The sequence below is a fragment of the Durotheca rogersii genome, assembly GCF_024521655.1.
Source record: "Durotheca rogersii strain YMJ 92031201 chromosome Unknown GGS23scaffold_3, whole genome shotgun sequence".
Lineage (NCBI taxonomy): Eukaryota > Fungi > Ascomycota > Sordariomycetes > Xylariales > Xylariaceae > Durotheca > Durotheca rogersii.
The window spans coordinates 2,917,916-2,941,350 of NW_026251234.1; the positions used below are offsets into that span (position 1 = coordinate 2,917,916).

A 23,435-nucleotide genomic window follows, 5' to 3' on the forward strand; every position below is an offset into this window, starting at 1 on the left:
ATGAGAACCGAGGTCTCGAGCACTATGATAGGCCCACAGCTCGAGGCCACTGGAATAATAGACTTGGCCGCATCTTTTCTTGAGACTCTGCCCTCCTACATCGTCTCTATCCACCCCTCCTCCATACCCAAGGCCCCGGTATCAGGAACGTCAAAACCCGGCCCGCAAATTCTTTGGTTCTTCTATAACCGACTGTCCAAGATCGTTCGTCCACGTATAATATAGCTGAATTGAGACGTGGCAATAGAACCATGATCGCCAAGGGGTATACATAAGGTAAATATATCTGCTGATATAAAATCTCTATAGCTCTCTCTCTCCCCAACCCCACCCTCAGGACTTGATGAAAGCCGGGGTTTGGTCACCAATGTTCTCTAGCACGGCGTCTAAGGCCTCCTGTAGATCGGCGTGGAAGAAGGGCCGGTTGAGGCCGTATATGGGTACCTGACGGGAACTTCCTTCCGAATCGTTTATGGAAGCGGGAGGCAGCGCCCCAATCTCCTCGTCGTTGCGCCCCCCGAACTTCTCAGCCGTTGCCGCTCTGCCAAACTTGTCGTTGCTCGAGAGAGGCGAGGCGGCATCCGCCAAGTCGGCCACGCTGAAGATGGATTTCCACCGGCGGCCGGGCTCGGCATCTCCCTGATTGGGCAGTATAAATCCGAAACCGGCAGCGGTGAAGGCGCGCCGTGTCCAAGGATTCCTCACATTGGCAAAGTGCCATTCGACCGTGTCGGGCTGGGCATACTTATCCAGCTGGTTACGCACGTCAATTAAAGCCTGAACCGAAGTTACGTCGACGTTATTGATCGCCGAGCAGTCTAATATAATCGCCCGGAGAGTCGGCCGCACATCCGGCTCTTCAGGAAGTTCTTTCCCCTTACGAGGCCCGGGATCGTTCCAAGGACGGTCCTAGAGAAACGTGAGCAATCGAGAATAAAAGAGGCGGTATGACACCGCAAGAAACTTACTCCTAATTTCCCGAGCGACGCGGGATCGGTCCTTCGGGTAACCTTGAAAATTCCAGTGGAAAGCTGGTCCAAATAACGATTCGCGTTCGGATAATTGAACAGCTCCGAGAACTGATAGATGAAGACTCCGGGATAGGGGTGAGTGACGACGACTTCGGGGTTCGAGTTATCTTCGTGGTCGATCGGAAGGAAAATGTTACGATACGTCGACACACTGCCGCCTTTGAGGCTTGCCGGCGCCTTCTGGTCTGGGGAGAGAGGCTGACCCTCACTGGCGGTCCCAGTCCTCACGTCTCCGATAGTGCGTATCTTTGCCACGCCGAGGAAGCGCCCCTTAGCTTGGAATAGGCGGAAAACGAAGACGACGAAGGAAATGCACACCGTGGTGTAAATGCCGTCTTCGATGCCGTCGAATATAGTAACCAACACACCGGCCAGAAAGATAATAACCTCCAAAGGCGATACCCTCCAAAACTGATACACTATTCTCGGCGGCGACACGACGTCCAGCACTGCGTGAACGATGACCGCCGACATAGACGCCTGGGGGATGTACCAGAAGACTGCCGTCAACGCATACAGGGCGAGAAGCACAACAACAGCGGTAATGACGCCGGCAAACGGCGTTCGTACGCCAGCCTTCGATTTAATCGCAGTCCGAGAGAAAGATCCGGTGGCCGGGTATCCGCCGAGGAAGGGTCCCAAAAGGTTGGTGACACCGATAGCAACCAACTCTTGGGACGGGTCGATGACGTAGTTGTTTACGCGGCCGAACGACTTCGAAATAGAGATGTGCTCGATCAGGACAACGATAACGGCCGCAGGAAGCTCCGAGACGAAGGAAGAAATGATTCTCGCGTCAAGATCTGGCACGGCAGCATGTTGAAACCCTGAAGGCGCTTGTCAGCTTTTCCATCGAAGGACGAGTACCGGGGATGGGATGGGAGCGCTCGTACCACGCGGGACTTCACCCAAGACGCTAAATAAGGGATCGGTCCGACGATACACGTTGACGCCCGCGCTGATGCCCGTATAGAGCAAAATGACAAAAGCGGTTCGGAGCGTGGAAACGAAGAAGAATGTCTTCGCTCGGTGGGGGTACCTCTTGGCCAGATATGCGCAGGTCTCCCTGATGATATAGAGCATAAGCAAAGCCGTAAGCCCCATGGCGGCATCGATGGTAGTGTACGGGAGATTCTTTAGGGTGTTGATGATGACCTGATAAGTGGGATCTCGGGTCGAGAATCTCCTCCTCTTGCTATTCATCCCCATCACGGTGGGTATCTGCCCGACCGCGATGTTGATTCCGGACCCCGTCATGAACGCGGCAATGGAGGGCAGCGGGATGAAATCCACAACCCAACCGAGTCTGGCCAGTCCGAGGAAGGTCACAATACCGCCGACGATAACGGCGAGAGCAGATGCAACGACGTGACCGGGAACGTCCGGGATGACCTCCGCTGCTGTGTTGACGATCCCACCCGTGACAGTTGACATAACCGCGACAGGCTGGGTCGGGGAGTTAGCACGTCATGTGACCGAAGCGACACAATCCGAAGAGTCGGACAAGATTCATGACATACCCCGATGGTGATATCTTTCGAGGTTGCGAAGAACCAATAGATCAGGACACCCATAAAGGATGAGTACAGGCCATATTGAGGCTCAAGCCCCGCCAAGAGCGCGTAAGCCATACCCTGAGGCACGACCACGGCACCGACGGTAACGCCTGTACCCACTGTCAGTCACGATCGCGCACGGAGGAGAGGGGGCACACATGGTGTGTGTGGGCTTACCAGCAATTAGATCGCCAATGAACCATGTCAGATTGTATTTGGTAATCCAATGCAGGAAGGGGAACAGTCGATACAGGTACTGGAAAATACCTCGGGGCGTGGGCGTGATGCCGAGGATCCAGTCCAGCGCGGTGGGATCCCTCTCGTCGTAGGGCTCGACATTTGGGTGGGACTCGGACGCATTGCGGCTATCGTTGCGCTCAGCCTCACGCTGGCCATACGGGTCCAGTTCCAGGTCGAAGAACCAGGCGAAGCCGTGGCCAATCTTGGACCATGCAGAAGACATGTTTCAGTCTCGTGCCGTGCGCCAACCCGGTTACTGGTACACAGCGGGAAGCCGTCGACGGCGCTCGGTACTCGCCAAGAGGCGCTTTATTCGTGCCGGCCGGCAAGCCAGAGGTTTCGCCTCGGTGTTTCGGCGCGAGAACGTATATTAACCCCCCCCCTCAGAGCTTGACAGGGCGAGCGACAGCGGGAGCGGGAAAAGGTGGATGAGGAAGAGACCAGCGGAACAGCGCGATCAGGCTAAAAGCCAGGCCTCTCTCATCGATATCAGATCAGCGCGCGGGTCGAAGACGACTGGTCTCGTCGGCTCGGTGGGACGGACACAGCTGCATGGCACGGTGGTATTTAACATGATTCGGAAGGTGAGAAAGGGCCGAAGAGCTCGAGGGGCTCGAGACCTTTGCGAGCTTGGCCTCGGAGAGGCAGATGGCGCTACGACGCGGCATCATTGTGCGACGAAGCTTTGCTCCCGTTTTTTCGTCCGCTTTAGGCTGCGGCCGCGGGAGGTCTGGTCTGGCTGAGAGCAGAGGCCGACGAACGAGAGCAGGCGTAGATGACGAGATGTGGGTCACGGATGGTGTGCGCGCGCGAGATCGCAGGGGGTGTACCGCCCACGACGACGTCGGCGTGTACTGACACTATGACGGCGCAGTCGACCGAGTACACGTCCAGTACAAGCCGAATACTTGGTTGCAAATATAAACCAAGCATTTCCACCAGGCGTTTCCAAGCCGTCCAAGCCATCCAAGCAGTTGTCAAGCATTCGGACAGATCGCGGACGTAGGTACCTGCCGCGTTCCTTCGCCCTCCCGCAACCTCCGACTCCTGATACTATACCACATCCATTCTACCAAGGCCGGCCACGATTACGCCACGGACCTGGCACCCCATGCCTAGCTACGGCCTCGCCTAAGGCGCCAGAGCTAGTCCTGGGCGTGTAACCTACCTACCTACCTACCTCATCACCGCTCCCTGCCTCTCCCTGCCTGTGCTAACCCACCAGCTCCCAAGCAAAAAGCCCAATCTCTCCAGACCAGCTTTTCTGGGCCAGTGGGGGGCAAATCCAACTGCTCCATCCTCTGTCTGCCCTCGCTGTGTCGAACCGGGGCAGAAGAGGGGGGAACTAGTTGGTACAAGGCCTCTCGCTACCTACACGAGACGTGCCTACCTATAGACGGCATCAGTGTCGCCCCAGCCCGCATCCCTCTGCCTGTCCAGACCGGATATCATCCACTGTCATCACTGCCGCCGCCACCACCATCGCCGCCGCCTCCGCCTAGCGTCCTACGAGTCTCCGTCCAGGCCCTAGACTCGCCGAAGCTGAACGGGGGTGTGGGTGGCTAGCTCGCCCACCTACCTACTAACTCACCCCATCAGCAGCTGCAGACAGGAGGCCGCACAACTCGGGGGACAGGGGAAGGGAGCGTGGGTGAAGGGACACAAACCACAGCCCCAGCCTATGGTGATAATAACTATGAGGTAAAAGCATAACATCTGTCATTCAACACATCGCAAACGTGCTCGCTTCTCCTAACCTATTTAGACATACACCCGCGATATCTTCCTTGGCGATAGTCTTCCCACGTACGACACGATCACTGTCGCCAGATTATGTAGACAACCGGATAGCCCCTAGCTCGCCATCCAAGAGGGTATGAGACCAGGTTTACTAGAGCCAATGCCCATCCTTACATACATCACCTACGTCGGTGGCTTGGCCCAAGTCCTAGACCATCGATTACCCAGCTCCCGCCGTGCTACTCGCCCCACGGGCATACCGAACCCCTAATCGGGGTTCCCCGGGAACGGATTAGCTGGCTTGCGGAGTCTCCCTGTCTTGAGGGAGGTAAGGCACGGTCTCGACCGCGGACGGAAAACTCTGTTACCACCTCGCGTGACGGGTCTCGCCCGTAGCCGCATTAATATTATCTGCTCTCTCGGTCGTCAGTACGGCCGTCGATGATGGAGCTAGTTGAGTGACTAAAAAATGTGGACATCCCCGGGGACGGATATTCGACCAGAAAACCAAGAAGGTGTTGATACCCATCGATACCTGTATTCGGGCATCTCGCCGAAGCCAATTCGAGGAGGCCTATGCATACATGGAGAGAGCTGAAGAGCTAGCTGGGGAAGAAGAAGAAAAATGGGCAATCGAGAACAACCTAGGTGGCGTATTAGCACTATTACATCTCATAACGACAACGTTGTGGTCATGCGCGGTATCTCGCCGTCGTTTAGTAGGCCGGCAAGAAAGCAACTTCTCATCGTATTATCGGTGCCCAAATTACCGAGGCGATTTTATATTCGGAAGCATATGCAACTCTATCTACCAAGAGAACCCCGTCGGTATATAGGAAATCATAGGTGCCTACAGGTAAGTATTATATGGGTTAAGTAGGTATAGGGCGCGCGGCAAGCGATAATACCTCTGCTACATAGGTATTATTCATGCCTTCTAGGTTACCTCTCTACACCTATTACCTATTCCTACAAGTACGTTAACCTACGAGTATTGACACAGATACCTAGGTATTATGATGCGCCGTACGAGAGGATACCGACTCCTATCTCCTGGGTGACAATATAAACCTCCAGGTTCAACTGGTTCGCCCCGGCCGCCTTTCGTATGATGATGAAACGCCCGTGACTGGGTACTTGGTTTTAATGGGGGCCCGGACCACCCGCATTCTCCCCATCGACGAGTGGAGGCCCCAAGAAGCCGGATTCGGGGCATCATCCGTGAGATCGGGAAATCGGGCCGTTAGGAGAGCACATCGCTCCGAATAATAATCCGTAGTCATCAGATACCCATGCTATAATATTGCATTAGGTGCATATGCAATATTAATGTCCTTTCATCCGGCGTTGCAAAATCCCCTTCGTGACTATTGACCCCATTTTCCTTTTCTTTTTTTTTTCTCCATCGCGTCATGAGATGCAGAAACTCAGCTAGTACGCAAGGAGGCAAGCGGCTGAATTGCCCATGGTTTCGGCACGTAGAGACCACCGTAGTTTAAGACGTCGAGACAATGGGGAATGTCGAAGGTGCTGATGTCGCGGGAAAGGGGTAGAGACTTGCCTGCATCTTCTGGGTGGGGGTGACATAGGGGAGTGATATTCTACAATAATGTTGATTTTATGCGACAGGGGGAGGAAGTAGTCGTCGAGTTGGGCATAACTTCTTATACGTCATGCTAAGAGACTATGTAACGGCATCGCGTTGGCGTTACCGTGTATCGTGCGTGACTACGTACGTCTGTTGCTGTCGTCCGTCATTAGAAGCAGTCTCATTTCCCGATCTGGGTGCGCTTGAGGGTGGGACAGGGCAAGATGCAATCCTCGTAACCTGCAAGTATAAGTCTGGGTGGTTGAGCAGATTAATGCAGTGGCTCCTATCGTAGGTGTGTCCCGTGGACTTTGTAACGGGCGGCCGAAGGTGGTGTTGCGCACAAGCAATTATGTAACCCCTTATTGCATTGACTCTTTGACAGACTACATTCTCCGTCTATATATATCGTATCAATTAGGCATGGAGGATCTCCGTATCTGGCCTGCAAAACCTCAAGTCCCAAATAGCTTATAATATCAAAAGTTAAGGTTAGTAGTATGAAAGGGGGTTCAGCTGAGGATCCTTCTCGTCCCGTCAGCACTCTTACTCGTTAAGCCCTCGCATAAGTGACAACTAAGCGGGTTAAGCGCTGAGCTTCCCGCTGGCGGCGGGGACAACTAGTATTAAGCCGTAGCCTCAGCATGTGCTTTACATATCGAGGCCGGGTTTCGCCCGACAAGGAGACTGATGTCCACCGCCTAAGATTCCATTTCAGTCCTTTGGGAAGCAGTACGGAAGTGGAATTTCCTGGCATTTTGGCACACCATAAACACCCAAGCCTTGTTATTCGAATTTGAGGACCATGATGTCGTGATTCTGGAAGGCTATTACCCTATCTCCCGTGCCCAACAACTATTACAAGGGACACCCTTATATCTCACTCCTTCACACTCGCCTATACAGCTATATTATACCAACCTCAATGTCGCCAATAGCTCATTCAGCTTCCAGTAGCCATTCCCCTCATGATGAGGCAGTAGAACGGCGCTAAGCAGCCACTAACTGACAGCATACGAGCACGATATTGCTGCTAGTGTGGGGGGAACCCAATGGGGGTTCTTTCAGCTTGCGAGGGCTGGCATTTGAAAACGTTCTAGATCTCTAACATTTATCGAATGGCAAAAGGCCAATTAGCTAGCGGGTTAACATGCCTACGTTTAACTCGGGACAGGTGAAGCCGAAGCTTGTCGCGGAACAATGACTGCCCGATATATTTCATGAACCGATTGCGCCGTACACACTCGGCGCCTTCTCACCAGACTGCAGCGCCGGGCATGTCGACGAAAGCAACCTGGGCTGTTTTGTGATGAGGCTATATGCACACTTAATTGCTGGAAACCTCCCTTCCCCTCTTTCCGCCTAGAGGCGTCACCATTCTTCCGTGCCTATAAAATAACTATAGGCCCGATCAAACGACCGAATGCTGCAGGCTATGCTCGACTCAGGCCAACGCACAAACAACACCTCCCACCTAATACCTTGGTACGTCTCGCAGATTTACGTAGTATTCGGTTCGTGGTGGTCGTGTGCGGTTGTTGAAGTGTTCTCGAACCCAGCAGCAGTTAGGAGGAAGAACCAGACAAGAGTCTGAGAGCACACACACATACATATATATACATACTTAAATGGACTTACAGGTATTTTTTGACGTTATTGATACTGATATGCTTAATGGCCAACAGATATCGATTCTTAACTACTAATCGGTGCTTTAGGTCTCAGACACAGGCGAGCTTCAAAATTGAAAGTTGATACATATAAGTACGGGTTTCGATACTCAGGCGGCGTATCGATACAATAATAATATAACCGCCGCAGCCCCCCCCGGACGTTATAAAGTCCCCGGAACTGTTTAACAACACCCAGCTCTGCTATGAGGTATATCGTAGCCCCAAACTAGCAGCAGTCGCAGCTCTGATTCGAAAGTAGTTGAAGAGAGAGAGAGGGACGATGCAAGGAGAGGTCTCAGCTCCTACCGGAATTCTATCATCGCACCTATGTAACTCCTTCAGAACATATCAACCAATAAATCGTATCACGATAAGCTAGCGTTCCGCCTCGATTCCGAGCGTCCGGTGACTCCAAAAGATGATGCTGGGGACCGTGTGTTATCGTCTTGAAGACGACACAAGCCCCCCCCCCCCTTCGCACCAGCCTCATGCCGCCTTCAGCTTATTGGTCGCTGTAGTGGGTGGAGAGACGGAGGTCTCTTCTTGCTAGCAGTTATCTCTCCCTTATAACGGCGGTCCTGCGCCCTCCCGGCAATATGTAGGTAGATACGTCGTATATTACTGCATGTAGTCAAGAGACATGGATCTCATACACCCTCCTGAGCATCGAGATGGTGGCGGCATCTGCTTACTCATCATGAGTAATCGCTAATCGCTGTAGGGTTGGCCGAGGAAGTTTCTCTCCCCCTTCTCTGACGCCCTTCCTGCGCGAACCTGCACGTGTGTCCCGCATCGCAGGCATGCTATCCCTCATTAGAGCATCCGGTTGGCGCCGTGGATCGACAAATCACGGCGTCTGGCCAGGAAATAAATAGCCTCGCCGGTCCTCACATATATTCGTGGGACAGTAGGTACCTAAGGAGGTGCTACGGCGCCAGGCTGGGGGGGTTGCGAAGCTCGGTGCGTAGGGATAGCAAGGATGACGGCGGCGATGGCCCCGAAGCCGGTCAAGGTCTCTCTGAGGTTTGCTTAATGGTAATACGGGTAGGTGGGCTCTTCTTACCTACCTACCAGTCCGACCCAAGGCCGCCGTGATGGTGTGGTGCTGGAGGAGCCCGCCGTGCATATACCTCCGGCTGTACACCAACACCAACACCACACACCACACCACCAATTTGGAGTGGGCATATGTGTGCATACCTGACAGACCATCCCTGCGTATGGGGTAGGTCACAGGTAAAGGCAGATAGGCAGTAGGTATGTAGGTAGGCCATAGACACATAGGTATCCGTAGAAGATTAGTCCTCACATACCTAGACGATTGGCGCATGTAGTGGCCGTATCAAGGCACATTTACAACAGGTAAGTTATCTGAGGAACCCGGAGGTATTGCGTCGGATGTCCCCCCCTCCATTCTTTCACTTCATCAGTTGCCCTCTTTCGATTTGTACCTAGAGCGCGCGGCATATTCCGATGGTAGGTAGTTACATGTAGAGGTCTTACTCAGGTATTCATGTACCTAACCCTGGTACCTACGTCATGGTGGAAGATGGGGTAGGTAGGTACCTATATTGAATTGTACGTAGGTACCTCCTTAGTGAAGTGCAGGGCCACTATGCAGGTACCTCAGATTACGTCTATGCCTTTCGAAGTACCTAAAGGACCTAGGTACCTAAGTCATCAACCGCCCGCCTCCGGCTTCCACAGCTGCGTACCTACTACCTAGGCGATGTTCAAAATATGCATGCGTGGTACCTACCTAGGTACCTCGTAGAGGTATGTAACCTGGAGCTCAGTGGGTTAGATAATAGAGGATAGGTTCGATTCCTGACAGCGCTACTTGGTAGTCTCTATTGTTTAGCCTATCTCCTGGTACCTTGTATAGGTGGACACCAGTGAAAGTACCCAAACGCACATACCCATGATTAGGTATCCCTATATATACATTAGGAGGTGCTACCTACATGCAAATGCAGCTAAGCCAATAAGTTTTATTCCCCTCTCCCCTCTCCCCCGGACCAACTACAAACAGCAAACCCACACAACCCACCACGAGCCTCCCACCAACTGCCCACGCCTTGGGATCTTTCCCTTCCTACACCACCTCACCACGCCTCGCCTCATCTCACCACCAACGCTCCCAGGAACTCCTACGAGAGCAGAGACCCAGGCACGACACTAATCCAACCAGCCTTTGCTCGACCCTGGTGGCCGATTTCCGCCTGCCCGAAATGAACCCTCATCAGAAGAACAAGATTGACGTCAAGGTTGGTTTTCACTCCCAAGCCGCCTAGCCCATCCCGCTCCGTGACCTCGGTTCCATCGTTGGGCTGGATACCTCCTACCTCCCCTCTCCCCAAGCAACAAGCAGATAGACGGCGCGACTTCTGCTGGCTCCCGTCTTTCAATTGCAATTCGATGTGTCTGGGGCACGCTTCTTTGTCCTGCGTCCGAACCGCCCATCCCAACCCACCACCACTCTCACCCTCTTGATAACCCGTCCATCCGTATAAGCACGCACTTCACTGCACTGCACCGCACCGCACCGTCCCTCACCTTCGATGGCAACGACTGCATCCCCGTACCCCAACCGCTTGCCCGTGCGGATCACACTGCTGACATGGCACGCACACCTCGCTACCTACAGTCGCTATCGCCCGACGAGCAGCGCCTGTTCCGCCTGTACGGCAAGCTGCCCTCGAAGTCGGACCACTTCGCCAAGCATCTGAAAGAGCGCAAGTATTTCGACAGCGGCGACTACGCCATGTCCAAAGCCGGCAAGGGCGACAGCGTCGACACAGGCAGCGTCGGCAGCCAGCATCCCGTTCCCGAGAACATCCCTCACCTCTCTTCCCCGACTCAGAACGGCAGTGCCACCGGACACGGTCACCAGCACCACCCCAGCTTCCACAGCCAACAGGTCATAAACGCATCCGGGTCAGCGTCTGCCGCTGGGAGCCCCGTCAAGGAGAGTAGCTTCCTCCACCGCGAGACCAGTGCCGACGATAACCCTGGCCCCGATGCCGAGAAGGAGAATGCGCTCGCTAGACCGACGCAAGAGGCCGACGCAAAGGACATACCTATCCGAAGATAGGCCGCTCTAGCCATATTTTCTACGGCAGAGGAGAATATCCAAGCCGAAGAAGTAATGGCGGCGGACATGGGCGAGTGAAGATGGACGAATACCAGGGTTTATGTGGCCTCTACCCGGCCTGATCGCTCACACCTATCGCTGCTATGACTGTAACTCCCCCATTGGCGCACGCCTTTGGTGTGGTACAGCTGCAGGAGCGAGAGGCTGGCATACAAGGGAGGGAGAGTGCCAGGGACGGGTGACCAATTCGCCAACAAGGTTAGCCCTTTGTAATGGTTATGAGGACTGAAATACCTACTTTCCGCCTGGCGTCTTCTTTTCCTATTTCCTTTGCTACTGTTCTTCTCCATCTTGTGGCGTTAGGGGCAGGTACGGGTGCGTTTCATGTGATGTGGTTACGACCGGTAAAGGGAACTGAAATTGAAGTTATAATTACCGAAAAGGAAGAAAAAGAAGCAGCCAAAAGAGGCATTTGTGGAGTACGACCGTCGCTCCCATATTCATCCTTATCATCGTTGCGGTCTATTCTCTAAACTATTCAGGGAAGTCTCTGGCGCCCGCAGGCTCCGGTTTGTGGGCCGCTTCGACGAGCCGAATTCTAGCTGTTTGTGTCGGGTCGTTTCTCTCTTACCCGGATACGATTCGGCATACGCCTGCGAATCCTAGAGAGGGGGCCGACACCTCATAACTGGTTTCCCGGCCGGTCGTTAAACATCATGTCTGTAATTTTCGGGGTCTCTCGAGTGTCTTGTCTCTTAGGTATTTCATCACTGTATCTCACGGGTGTCTGGGGTCGCGTTCGGGGTCGGCGGGCACGGAAAGGAGTGTTTTTTAAAAAGGGGAGACGAAGGTGGGAGAAAATTCTAGTATCTTTTTACACCCGCCGCGTTGCGCCAACGCCTGCTTTTAGTGCATGCCCCGTGAGAATCCGCCAGTATCGTGTTGGCATCTCTATCTGCCGTCGTACCCGTCGACCAAGCAGTAAATGCATCAACTAGCATACTCTCCTCCTCGGCAGCGTAGCCTGGGGTTTCACCCCGGGACGAGGATGTTTAGCTCCTAGGCAGGTCCCTCACAACCGCCCACTTCCCCCTTTATCTAGCTTTCCCCTTCTCTTACTATATACGGCACCCTTCCCGCCGCCCTCGCTCGAGATCTCAAAACCCCTAGCGTCGCCTCAGAACGCGCAGGCCTTCTCGGCAAGGGCGCGGACGCCGTCGAAAGATTTGTGACCGCCGGTGAAGCCAGAGGCGTGAACGAAGACGCCGCCGGGCACACCGGTGATGGTATCGAGGTCGGCGTCACGTGTGCCGCGCCACGGTTCCGGCAGCGCCTTTCGGCTCTGGTAGGAGTCCTTGCTCACGCCCACGGCCTGGATCCGCCACTTGGCGCCCGGAACGGGCTTCTCGGGGTACAGGACGTAGAGCACCTTCTGGAAGGCGGCGCTTCCGCCCTCCCCCTGCTCCCGCCCCAGGCGCTCCTCCTCCTCCTCCTCGAGGGTGTAGAGGTGGTCGACCCAGGGCACGGACTGGCCCTCGAAGACGAGGACGCGCCCCGCGGGGTCATAGCGGTGGCGGGCGTCGTAGGCGGCGCGGACGATGGCGCGCGCCGGCAGCCAGGAGGTGACGAAGAAGTCGAGGTCGCGCTCGAACTCCTCGCCGATGCGGGCGCTCGCCGCGCGGAAGCGCGCGTCCTCGGCCGCCTGGGCGGCAACCGGGTCGTCGGGAACGGGGTCGTTCCAGCGCGGGTTGAACCGTGAGACGAGCGCGGCCAGCGAGAAGCCGCCGGAGCGGAAGCGGCGGCGTAGGCCGGCCTGAGCGAGGAGCTCCGGGTCGTACGGCTCGATGCCGTTGTCGTTGGCGTCGACGGGCTCGACGAAGGACTCGTAGATCTTGCGCCAGAGGAGGGTCACGTCCTCGTCCTCGTCTTCGGCGGCGGGGTCGGCGGGGGCGTCGGCGCGGGGACGGCCCAGCTTCTGGGCGACGAGGGCGCGGCCGAAGTGCATGTAGACGAGCCCGGCGCTGGAGAGCTTGGTCTCGCGGCCGGGGAAGACGGTGTCGAAGGACCGCTGGTGGTGGTCGAAGCGCCGCGCCGCCGGGTCGTAGACGCCGCCGACGTCGACGACGGTGTGGCAGGCGTCTAGGACGGCCGGGTCCCGGGTACGGACCAGGGAGGCGTCCCGATACGCGGGCAGGAGACGCAGCATGTGGAAGGCGAGGGCCTCGTCGGTGTGGAAGCGCCCGCTGTGGGTGCCAATGGCGACGGGGCCCCCAGCACCGGTGCTGGCGGGGACCGCGTCGGCGGTCTTGAGCCGTTTCGCCGCGTTCTCGGCCATCTTAGCCAACCACCGCCGGAGCATAAGAGTGTCCCCGCTTCCCTTTTCCCTTCTCTCTGACGGACTTGACTGTTTCTTTCTCTCTCTCTCTCCTTGTTCGGAAGGATGCTGGATTGTAGAGTCGAAGGTGGTCGATGACAGGAAGAAGCCTAACTGTGTAATGTAGGTAGGACTAGAGGCAGGCAGGCAGGCGGGTGGGTAGGTGAAGATGGTGGGGCCAAGAATGTCGAGGTTTTCAAGGGTCCAGATGGGAAGATGGGTGGTCATGAGCATTGCCTACGGTGTGATTCGTACCATCTGTCACGTGACCACAGGCTACACCCACCTAGCCTGAGGTGGGTGTGGCCCGTGGTCACGTGACAAATGGTACTTACAGCTGGAGGTACCCGATACAGCCAATACATGCCCGGTAGGTACCTACCTACTCCCTGGGCAGGATGGCGAGTAAGGTACCTGCCTGGGCAGGTCCTGTAGTGTACCTTCCTGCGTCCACTCGGGCAGGTCGACGGATATGTATGTATCGGGGCCATACAATGCACCTATGCGCATCGCCGGGTTACGGAGTAAGTGCTGCTACTGTTGGGTAGGGTTGGTGAGAAAACGCGTGTCGGGCGAAAAAGAGGGAGGAGGATGCGCGGTAGTGGCGGCGTCGTTGTCAGGGAGGCCACGCAGGAATAATTGACGACCTCCTCCTAGGACCCTGGCTTAGCCTCCTCCCAAGCTACCCACCAGAATTGCCCTCCCCTTCGTCTACGGGGATCGGATTGTATTGTATACGGGGATTGAGTAGGGTAGCGTATCGTACAAGTGCGCGCCTCTCTACCGAATCTCGCTCCTGGCTGTGTCTCCAAGCCAGTCAGACAGATATCCACCTCTTACTCCCTCTCTCTGCTTTTCCTTTTCGTTGTTGTTTCTGACGTCGGCACGTACGGTCGGTCCAGCTTCAACAATCAGCCTGCCGCGCCTGGCAGCTCATTAACTAATCACGAACCTTGCTTATTACCACTCAAAACTGCGAAGGGGAGGAAGAGAAGAAATCTCCCTTCTTCCCCTCCCAAAAAGAGAGGTGGAAGAAAAAAAACCGTCCGAAAATCTCTCGCCTCTTCAATTCTTCCCTGTTCGTCAATCGTTCATTCACTTAGCCGACCAGCCCACCCGACCATCATTTTATTTCCAGCCCCCTTCCGACGTCTAACACACACGACGCAGATAACACACCCGAGCCCTTTTCTGCCAACAGCCTGGCCATTTCATCACCACATTTCATCCCTTCGGCACTCCGCATCCATCGTCGCCGTCGCTCTTGCTGCCTCGCAGCTCCACCACTCTTCACGCGCCGCGAATCCTCCAGTCGGCAATGGATCGAGCCTCTATCAAGGCTGAGTTCGGCAGAGATGTCGATCACGATGATGTGCAGATGGCCGAAACCCGACCATCCTACAAGTCCTGGAAGAAGAAGTATCGCAAGATGCGCATCAAATTCGACCAGCAGATGCAGGAGATAGAGACCCTGCATAAACTCGAACAAAAGGCTATGCGAACAGCCAAGCGCCTAGCCATCGAGAACGAGTGAGCAGCCGTCCCTTTACCCTTCCCTCCCTCCCCAGCTACCTTTCACCCCCTCTCTTGCTCGCTTCCTTTCTTGCTTCCCTACTGCCTTTCTCCACGCGCATGCACGAAACGAAGTGGGATGCTGATGATGACACCCTCCGCTTCGCAGTCGGTTGATGGACCTCCTGGTCGATATCAACGAGTCGCCTCAGATTCCCTTTGAGCGACGCATAGACCTGAATTTGGAAGATGAGGAAGACGATAACGACTCCGATGCCACTCAGAAGCCTACGAAGTCTCTGCGAAGGCTGGAGCAGGAGGTCCCGCACAGATCGTATGCTGCTACTGTCGAGCAATTCCCCGAGATCCTGGACGACCTCGATCCCGAAGAGCCCGCCATACATCCTACCTCGTTCCTCACCGCCGACGACATCGACGAATATCTCCACGAGCTAGACCAGCAATTAAAGCTCAAGCCGAAGCCGTCGCTCGCGCCCAGCGTCCTGGGCAAGGAGGTTTCGAATCCGGCTGCCAATTTTGCCCTCCGAAACCCAACGAGCGTATACAATTGGCTGCGGAAGCACGCGCCCAAGACGTTCCTACAGGATCTTGAGAAGGAGAAGGATAAGGAGAAAGCAAGGGAGAGGGACAGGGAGAGGGAGAGGGACGACCACGGCGAGCGGGATGACGACGGGCGCAAGCGGAAGAACGGCGGCCCGCGGAACAAGAGGCAGTCGACTGGCGGTCGCAAGGAAAAGGAGGCCGTGGAACCAGCGGATTGGGACGAAGACCTAGGTTTTGATCTGCCCAACGCCGCTGCCAAGGGGAAGAGGAAGAGGGACGAGGACCCGGGATACAGACCCAAAGGCGGATCGAGCCGGCCGGTGAAGAAGCGCAAGAGTAGGGATTTCGGTTCTATCCCGTCCAAGGGCTCGCGAAAGTCCACTGCGTAGCCTGGCATCCTCTGCTCACACTGCCGCGTGCTGTCGGATGGTACCACCGAGGGACGGTTGCTACCGAGAGGGGAGGGGTTATAATGCTACGATACGGTCAGAGAGGTCGGTTCGTGATCCGGAAGACGGCGTTCGAGGTCGGCAACGAAGGGTATATAAATAATGCACGATTGCCAAACTAAGCTTCTCTCTTTTTTTTTCTTTCTTTTTTAAAATATGTTTTTATGTTTAGCGAGTGGGCAATGGCGTTCGCAGTGCCGCGCTGGCGGTATATGGCAGCCTTCATCCGGCGAATGTTGACGGATATCCATTCAGGGGAGGCAGCTGGCGATGTAATTCTACAATGGGGGCATACCGTGTTCTACGGAGTCGCGAACTGCCATATATTTGTTCATACATGCAATACATAGGTATGCATATGTACTTATACGCATGCCCAGCGTCGAGACGTTACCTGTAGGAGTGCACAGATTGATTGGCCGGTTGCGTGGTTGCGTGGTTGCGTTACCGACACGCAGGTTGCACCCTTCTCTTTCTCGATGACTCTACCGAAGCTAACCTGGCAGCTTTCAGCTTTTTCCCGCTATTCCTCACCTCTCGCAGGAAAGAGGAGAAAAGGACCTCGTGGAGAGACCTGGACATATTTGCGCGGACCTCGCGATTGAGAGACAGGCGTCGAAAGTCACTCAGTACCGAACTGGTGTGTGCAATTTCGTATACTGCGTCCCGATCGATTTGGCGTACGGCTGGTTGTTATTGCTATGACGGGCGCTGCCAGCTCCCCACCCTCCCGTCGCTTTGCCGATAGAGGACAAGTGTATGGAGAATACCACATCTTACAACAACTAGGCCGGACGCCCGATTAGAAACCGCACGCCCCCGCCCCCGCTTCCAAGACAAATTATGCCTGAGCGCCGGACGTACGTGGTTGAGCACCTGGACCCGGAGCTGGGCGCGTGGTCGGAGCTCGAGTACGCGGCGATCGCGCGGGAGACGACGTCGCGCGGCGGAACCTTCATCCTGTCCTCCCTGGCCCCGACGTTGCGCGTGCCGCCGAGCCTCGAGCGGGTCCCGGGCTTCCGCGCCGAGCGGCGGAGCGCCGAGGAGCTATTTTCGGCCGGGGGCGGCGGGAAGGCGGAAGGAGAAGGAGGCGCTGCGGGAGGGGCAGGAGAGGAGAGGGTTATCTCGAGGGAGAGGGTGTGTCTCCTGGACCCGCAGGCCCAGAAGGACCTCGACCCCGACGACAAGCGGCTCTTCGACGTGTTCTTGTTCGGCGGCATCCTCGGTGAGTGGTCGGGCATCCCCCGAGGAGACGGGGAGTGGCTAGCTTGCTTGCCTAGGCCGGGGACAGGTTCGCAGCCGAGGGAAGAAGAAGGACGGTAGGGTATCGGAGCGGTAGGGTGGCTAAATGGCTGACATATACATGTGCGTACTTCTCAGGAGATGATCCGCCACGAGGTACGCCGTTCTACCCCCGTCTTTCAGTCTTTCTCTCTACATCTTTCCTTTTCTTTTTTTTCTTGACCTCCTAATTATTCTGCTTTACCCCGTCTCTTGGTATAGGATAGAGATGGGACAGCAGACACAGCATTAGAAGGACCCGCAACGCAGTAATCAAATGAACAGACGGCCGGGATCTCAAGGCTGACGCGCGTACGTATAGATCGGACGTCCGAGCTGCGCATGAAAGGCTTCGAGGGCCGCCGGCTGGGCCCCGTACAAATGACAACAGACACGGCGGTGCGGGTGACGCGGATGGTTATCGAGGAGCAGTGTGAGATTTCCCTGTCCTCGTCTATCTCTCAAACCCCTTTGTTCCCTCAAGACCCCGACCCGCACAAATCTCGTGCCCATATTCCCCTCTTGACCCCCTTAAAAGGGCTTCTAACCGAAGCGTCCCAAGTCCTTCGGCTGGCTGAGGAGCAACGTATGCACATATAAAGTGAAGAGCTAACGCGCGCGCTCGCCCGCAGTCACGCTCAACAAAATCCCGTACATCGACTTTCCCGAGCTCCGGTTCAACGAGCACGAGAGCACCGAGATGCCGTTCCGTTACGTGTGCGGCGATGACGGCCGGCCCGTCATGCCCGAGGTAACGAGTTCCGCTGCCGCTCCCTCATTTCCCGCGTCCCTCTCGCTCCCCGCCCCATCCCCCCCATCTCTTCCCTTACAATATATCCGATTCCCTATATGCCCGCAGCCCCTACGCACCATCCCTTCATCGACCCCAAGAAAAAGTATAATACGCGCTGACGCACAGCACCAGGGCATGCTAGATCTCATCAGGAGAGATGCCGACAAAGGTATTGACGACCTGTTCTAACGGCCGGCCACAGCCCCAGCGTGTACACCCCAACATCTCAATCCACCCATCCGCGCCATATATCCTTATTCCAGGCGAACGAACCGTACGTCAAGCGAGCTGCGAGCCAGATGCATCTTGCGACCTGATAGGAACGGACTGGACTAGACTTGGCCACCCCTGGGGAAGTTTTCCATGAGTAGACGCATTCGGCGATGTTGAGACAAAGTTGATCTCGGCGCTACTACGAAGTCAACAAGGGATCACGCAGGGGATTTGATGGCAGGGACGGGGCGAAGGGGACCTTATCAGGACAGATGTGACTCAACAAAGAAATACGCCAGCGTCTGTTTGAGCAGCGTGCCCATTCCGTCTTCCCTACACCTACGCGCATCTGCTGCTCGTCTAACACCTATCCGAGACGAGACCTAGGCACCTCTTTCGCAAGCTGTTAAGTCTGGATATGCGCACTCCCCCCTGCCCTTCAGCCAATGCCGTAGTGGGTCCTCGGACGGTACCACGTGTACGGGGACCCCATCAATTCTCGTTATCGAGGTCGACGTCCATATACCCCACTCTTCCATACCCCCTCTCGTCGTCCTCATCGTTGTCGTCGTCGTCCTCGGGCCCCATGTACGGGTTCTCGTCTCTGTCGTCGTCGTCCTCCTCCTCTTCCTCTTCCTCTTCCCCTTCCTCTTCCCCTTCCTCTTCCCCTTCCTCTTCGTCGTCATCGTAGATATCTTCCATCCTTATGTCGTCGCCGTCGTGTTCCTCCTCTCCAGACTCGCCTATCCGCTCTACTCCACCCTCACCGCCTCCTTCTCCCTCTTGCAGTTCGTCCCACCGACTCGGCGTAGGCATTGACCCCGCGACCAGCAGAGACCCAACCCTTTTAACGTCTGCACTTTCTCCCCCCCTCCCACCACCCAGAGCAACATATCCTGCCCCTCCGCGTATATTCAGCGTGCGTAATAGATCAGATCCGCCGGCAGCGGCGGTGGCAGCGGTGCCACGTCGCCTCCTTGGCCCGCGCATCAGGCTCCCACGAAGCAGGCTTAGCCCTCCCCTGCGGTATCGGTCGTACTTGCGATGATGAGGAGGAGGATAAGCGTAGCATTCAACACCTCCCATCTTTGCGCCCCTCTTAGTGATACCGCTTCCTCGAACCGCCACCCGCCGCGGGCGTCCTGGGGGCGCCGAACCCGGCCGCTTTTCCATGCCGCGCGCTATAACTGTGACCTCGTCTCGCTCGCCGCGGCGCCGCTTCAGCGCGATTAGGCTCGCGAGGAAGTTTCCCTGGTCGATACGCGACTGTGATGCCCATTTCTCAGGTGGAGGGACCGAGGGGTTTGGCGCGTCGTTGTTGCTGCTACTGCTGATCGTCTTCTCGGCAGCTCCGGAAGGGGGGGCGGCAGAAGCGGTGGTGGAAGAGGAGGCGCCGTGCCACCGCTTGAGCGCTGCGTTGTCTTTGGGTTTGAGCTGCTTCTCCTTAACGGTGATGCGCGCGCAGCTCGCGGCTAGCAGCTCGACGTCGTGGCCGAGGCAGCGCAGAGCGGGCACGGGGTTATCGTCGTCGCGCCGCGTCAGGAGCAGCTCAGTGCCGGCATTCTGACTCCACTGGCCGGCGTAGACGTGTCCCCGGTACGAGATGACGGGGTGGTGCGAGTGGAGCTCGAGGATCTGGACCTGGTGGTCGTCGTCATCGTCGGTGGCGTCTGAATTGTGCTTCGGCGGAGGACGCTGCCGCTGCGACGGCGCGTCCGCGCCATCGTCGCTGTTGTCGGGACTGGCACCTCCCGGGCCCATGCGTCTATTCAGGTACAGCTTGGCTCGTTCGGCCTTCTCGCCGCCACGGTAGCCGCCGCGGTTAGCAGTGCTAGCTTCACGGCTCGCGAAGTCGATCTTGGATAGGTCGAGAGTCACGTAGAAGGTCTTAGTTTGCACGGCTTAGCCAACGCCGAGATAAATATAGAGGCAAGCAAAGAAACGAGTTGAGAGGCGACTCGGAAGGGAGAAGGAGTAGGCTTACCTCGGTCTCCGTCTTAGAGTACTCGTATTCCCATTCCGATTCTTCCTCGTGTAAAGGCGGCCGACCATCTTGATTTGCGGGAGAAACTAGCGGGATACCACCAGCGGACAGGCGAGGAAAGCTCTCGCATGCTATGCCGGCGCTAGCCATTTGGTATTTTCGGGAGGAGAGCGCGGCGGGTCAAGAAGGGATAGGAGGGAAGAGGGTGGGCATTGAGAGAAGGGAGGAGACGAGAAATGAAAAAGCCCCTCCCCTCCCCTCTGATGATGTAGTGAATGTGGGCTTAAGTTAATATTTGCCTGTTTTTCCCTCTTGTTCTTCCCAGTGAAAGAAGGAGAGCGGAGGGAGAGGGAGAGGGAGAGAAGTGGTTGTAGTTGAAGATTACCTACGTCTTCCCTTAACATCAAAGAGGAGCAGGGGCCTATGCAATGCTACGCACATACCTATACCTATACATTAGGTAGGTCACATCAGGTACCTGTATACCCCGCCTAAGGTACCTGACAACACACGACTTGGTGGGGGTGAGGTCACATACCTTAGGTACTTACACCGAAAGGGGCGGAGGGAGGGAGGGGTAGGTACCTCTGCTGATAGTGGGATTCTATCACCACTTATCTTCTTGAAGTACTGCTAAGGTACATATTTCAGGTACATTCTCTTGACTCAGCCCATATTAGGAGTGCATACATGGGCCTGGAGCGGTACCTTTGCTACCTATAGAGGTGCCCGACGGAATGAAAGAAGTACCTGCGCTGCAGTGAAAGAAATACATAGGTAGGTACAGAGCAGGTACCCGACACTGAAAGTCCCCGTTTAGCACCAGCGACCTAATCCGCTGCCACTTGCCCCTCTGCCGAAATTCTCATCTCGATATTACATGATATTCCCCTTGGATGGGCGATCGAGGAATGAGTGAGTCAACCTGTCAGTCTGTCCACCTGTCCGCCTCTCAATCAGCCATCCCGACGGTCATCCAATGCAAACGAAGCCTTCAGCCACTCCCTCCGTCCGGCTCTCTTCCACATCAAGTTGCCTCGACCCTAGCTGGCATAGGAGGGGAGGAATCGTTGGGTAAATAATATTAATACTAATCTAGAGGTACATATAAATATCACAAATACCTCCTGAGAAGAACAGCGCGCATACACATCCCTCATTATATATCTTCTCCCCCCTCCCCCTCCTCCTTCTCCCTCTCTGCCATCCCCTCTCTCACGCGTGCCGCGCACACCTTCTTACACGTCTCTCGCCCCCAGGTCCCGCCATGACGCAGCAGGAGCCGCCGGTGAGGCCCGTCGTCCACTTGCTCGACTACGTCGCCGGCAACGTGCGGTCCCTCGTCAACGCCGTCGAGAAGGTTGGCTTCGCCGTCGAGTGGGTGCGTTCCCCCGCCGAGGTCGCCCGCGCCGAGCGCCTCATCCTCCCAGGCGTCGGCCACTTCGGCCAGTGCCTCGGCCAGCTCGCCGCCGCCGGCTACCTGCCCGCCCTGCACGCCCATGTCGACGCTGGGAAGCCCTTCATGGGTATCTGCGTCGGGCTGCAGGCTTTCTTCGACGGCTCCGATGAGGACCCTGCCGCCCACGGGCTTGCCCTCCTCCCCGGCACCCTCGATCGCTTCGACGATGCCGACAAGGCCGTCCCCCACATCGGCTGGAATGACGCCGACACCTCCGGCAAGAGCCTCCACGACCTGCGCCCTGGCAGTAAGTACTACTACGTCCACTCTTACAAGCTCCCTTACGTCCCCGGCCGGCTCGAGGCCCATGGCTGGACCGTTGCGACAGCCACGTACGGCTCCGAGACCTTCGTCGGCGCCGTCGCCCGCGGTAACGTCCTCGCGACGCAGTTCCACCCAGAGAAGAGCGGCGTCGCCGGCCTGCGCGTTCTGCGCGCATTCCTTAGCGGCGACGGCGCCAAGACACTGGGGCGCGAGGTCGCCGCCGCGGCGTCGCCGGCAGCGCAGGTGGGCGGTAGCGGCGGCAGCGGGCTGACCCGGCGCGTAATCGCCTGCCTCGACGTGCGCGCCAATGATGACGGCGACCTCGTCGTCACCAAGGGCGATCAGTACGATGTACGCGACAAGACGAGTGACCGCGGTGTGCGCAACCTCGGCAAGCCCGTCGATATGGCCCGGCGATACTACGAGCAGGGCGCTGACGAGATCACCTTCCTCAACATCACGAGCTTCCGCGACTGCCCGGTCGCGGACCTGCCTATGCTTGAGGTCCTGCGCCGCGCGTCCGAGACCGTGTTCGTCCCCCTCACCGTCGGCGGCGGCATCCGCGACACCGTCGACGTCGACGGATCCGAGGTCTCGGCCCTCGAGATCGCCGCCATGTACTTCCGGAGTGGCGCCGACAAGGTCTCCATCGGGTCCGACGCCGCCCTCGCCGCCGAGGAGTACCACGCCGGCGGGCGGCGGCTCTTCGGCAACACGGCCATCGAGCGCATCGCGCGCGCGTACGGCCGCCAGGCCGTCGTCGTCAGCGTCGACCCGAAGCGCGTCTATGTGCCGAACCCCGACGACGCCACGCGCCACCACACCCTCGCCACGCGCTTCCCCGGGCCCCGCGGCGAGCGCTTCTGTTGGTATGCGTGCACGGTCCGCGGCGGCCGCGAGACCCGCGACCTCGACGTCATTGAGCTCGCCGAGGCCGTCGAGGCCATGGGCGCCGGCGAGATCCTGCTCAACTGCATCGACCGCGACGGCACGCGTGCCGGCTTCGACCTCGAGCTCGTCGACCACGTCAAGGCCGCCGTCCACATCCCCGTCATCGCCTCGAGCGGCGCAGGCGAGCCCGCCCACTTCCGCGACGTCTTTGAGCGCACCCGGGTGGACGCTGCCCTCGGCGCCGGTATGTTCCACCGCGGCGAGTACACCATCCGGCAGGTCAGGGACTGCCTGGCCGAAGCCGGCTTGGAAGTGAGACGACCCGAGGGGGGGTTATGAAACCTACGACGGCAAAAATGGGGATCGAGCTGTCATGATAGAAGACGGGGTAGAGTGAGCGAAAAAAAAAATGAGCCGGCGATTACGGTGCGCCGATCGATTCAGATTCACGACACTCCCTGGCACGAAGGCGTTCTTGGTTTAGAAAAGATATACTAGAGGGGATAGACTTCTGGGGTGTATTGATAACAAAGTGGTGGCCAATCCCTTTTTGGACCCGACTGCGATTTTCAGTTAGGTCCCCTAAATCGACTTTTGTTCACGAAAGAGAAGAGAAGAGATGATACAGTAGGAATGACTGAATAGAAACCAGCGTACGGAAAACCCTCGATCAGTTGCGCAAGAGCGCCAGCTGAGAAACCCCCACCAAGTAAATCCATTCCAGAATAC

The 23,435-nt window shown here is 56.7% G+C and overlaps 9 protein-coding genes across 9 annotated transcripts; 5 read left to right on the forward strand and 4 right to left on the reverse strand.

Annotated features, from left to right (window-relative positions):
- Positions 1-279: 279 nt before the first annotated feature.
- On the reverse strand, positions 280-3,152 carry GGS23DRAFT_306509 (sulfate permease). Its single transcript, XM_051512760.1, has 5 exons — positions 2,765-3,152; positions 2,552-2,697; positions 1,925-2,477; positions 969-1,858; positions 280-909 (listed from the first exon to the last, which is right to left on the reverse strand). The coding sequence occupies exons 1-5, from the start codon at positions 3,048-3,050 to the stop codon at positions 334-336; spliced, it is 2,451 nt and encodes an 816-aa protein (XP_051375820.1). The 5' UTR covers positions 3,051-3,152; the 3' UTR covers positions 280-333.
- A 5,344-nt stretch (positions 3,153-8,496) lies between these two features.
- Positions 8,497-9,300, reverse strand: GGS23DRAFT_306662 (uncharacterized protein). The gene is made up of 2 exons (XM_051512761.1): positions 8,896-9,300; positions 8,497-8,844 (listed from the first exon to the last, which is right to left on the reverse strand). The coding sequence occupies exons 1-2, from the start codon at positions 9,156-9,158 to the stop codon at positions 8,676-8,678; spliced, it is 432 nt and encodes a 143-aa protein (XP_051375821.1). The 5' UTR covers positions 9,159-9,300; the 3' UTR covers positions 8,497-8,675.
- A 759-nt stretch (positions 9,301-10,059) lies between these two features.
- Positions 10,060-10,922, forward strand: GGS23DRAFT_603222 (Endosulfine-domain-containing protein; the record flags this gene model as incomplete). The annotated part of the gene is made up of 2 exons (XM_051519445.1): positions 10,060-10,095; positions 10,476-10,922. The coding sequence occupies 2 exons, from the start codon at positions 10,060-10,062 to the stop codon at positions 10,920-10,922; spliced, it is 483 nt and encodes a 160-aa protein (XP_051375822.1).
- A 136-nt stretch (positions 10,923-11,058) lies between these two features.
- Positions 11,059-11,547, forward strand: GGS23DRAFT_306755 (uncharacterized protein). The gene has a single exon (XM_051512762.1). It carries the CDS (start codon positions 11,195-11,197, stop codon positions 11,453-11,455), a length of 261 nt encoding a protein of 86 aa, XP_051375823.1. The 5' UTR covers positions 11,059-11,194; the 3' UTR covers positions 11,456-11,547.
- Positions 11,548-12,099: 552 nt separating this feature from the next.
- GGS23DRAFT_593843 (metal-dependent protein hydrolase) lies at positions 12,100-13,257 on the reverse strand (the record flags this gene model as incomplete). Its single annotated transcript, XM_051518081.1, has 1 exon — positions 12,100-13,257. One exon carries the CDS (start codon positions 13,255-13,257, stop codon positions 12,100-12,102), a length of 1,158 nt encoding a protein of 385 aa, XP_051375824.1.
- A 1,020-nt stretch (positions 13,258-14,277) lies between these two features.
- On the forward strand, positions 14,278-15,873 carry GGS23DRAFT_306759 (IEC3 subunit of the Ino80 complex, chromatin re-modelling-domain-containing protein). Its single transcript, XM_051512763.1, has 2 exons — positions 14,278-14,826; positions 14,978-15,873. The coding sequence occupies exons 1-2, from the start codon at positions 14,615-14,617 to the stop codon at positions 15,759-15,761; spliced, it is 996 nt and encodes a 331-aa protein (XP_051375825.1). The 5' UTR covers positions 14,278-14,614; the 3' UTR covers positions 15,762-15,873.
- Positions 15,874-16,664: 791 nt separating this feature from the next.
- On the forward strand, positions 16,665-18,084 carry GGS23DRAFT_603225 (DUF431-domain-containing protein; the record flags this gene model as incomplete). Its single annotated transcript, XM_051519446.1, has 5 exons — positions 16,665-17,046; positions 17,202-17,219; positions 17,425-17,535; positions 17,735-17,853; positions 18,028-18,084. The coding sequence occupies 5 exons, from the start codon at positions 16,665-16,667 to the stop codon at positions 18,082-18,084; spliced, it is 687 nt and encodes a 228-aa protein (XP_051375826.1).
- A 289-nt stretch (positions 18,085-18,373) lies between these two features.
- Positions 18,374-20,377, reverse strand: GGS23DRAFT_306768 (uncharacterized protein). The gene is made up of 2 exons (XM_051512764.1): positions 20,093-20,377; positions 18,374-19,995 (listed from the first exon to the last, which is right to left on the reverse strand). The coding sequence occupies exons 1-2, from the start codon at positions 20,240-20,242 to the stop codon at positions 18,601-18,603; spliced, it is 1,545 nt and encodes a 514-aa protein (XP_051375827.1). The 5' UTR covers positions 20,243-20,377; the 3' UTR covers positions 18,374-18,600.
- Positions 20,378-21,037: 660 nt separating this feature from the next.
- On the forward strand, positions 21,038-23,398 carry GGS23DRAFT_307132 (imidazole glycerol phosphate synthase HisHF). The gene is made up of 2 exons (XM_051512765.1): positions 21,038-21,193; positions 21,352-23,398. Exon 2 carries the CDS (start codon positions 21,360-21,362, stop codon positions 23,043-23,045), a length of 1,686 nt encoding a protein of 561 aa, XP_051375828.1. The 5' UTR covers positions 21,038-21,193; positions 21,352-21,359; the 3' UTR covers positions 23,046-23,398.
- Positions 23,399-23,435: the final 37 nt, after the last annotated feature.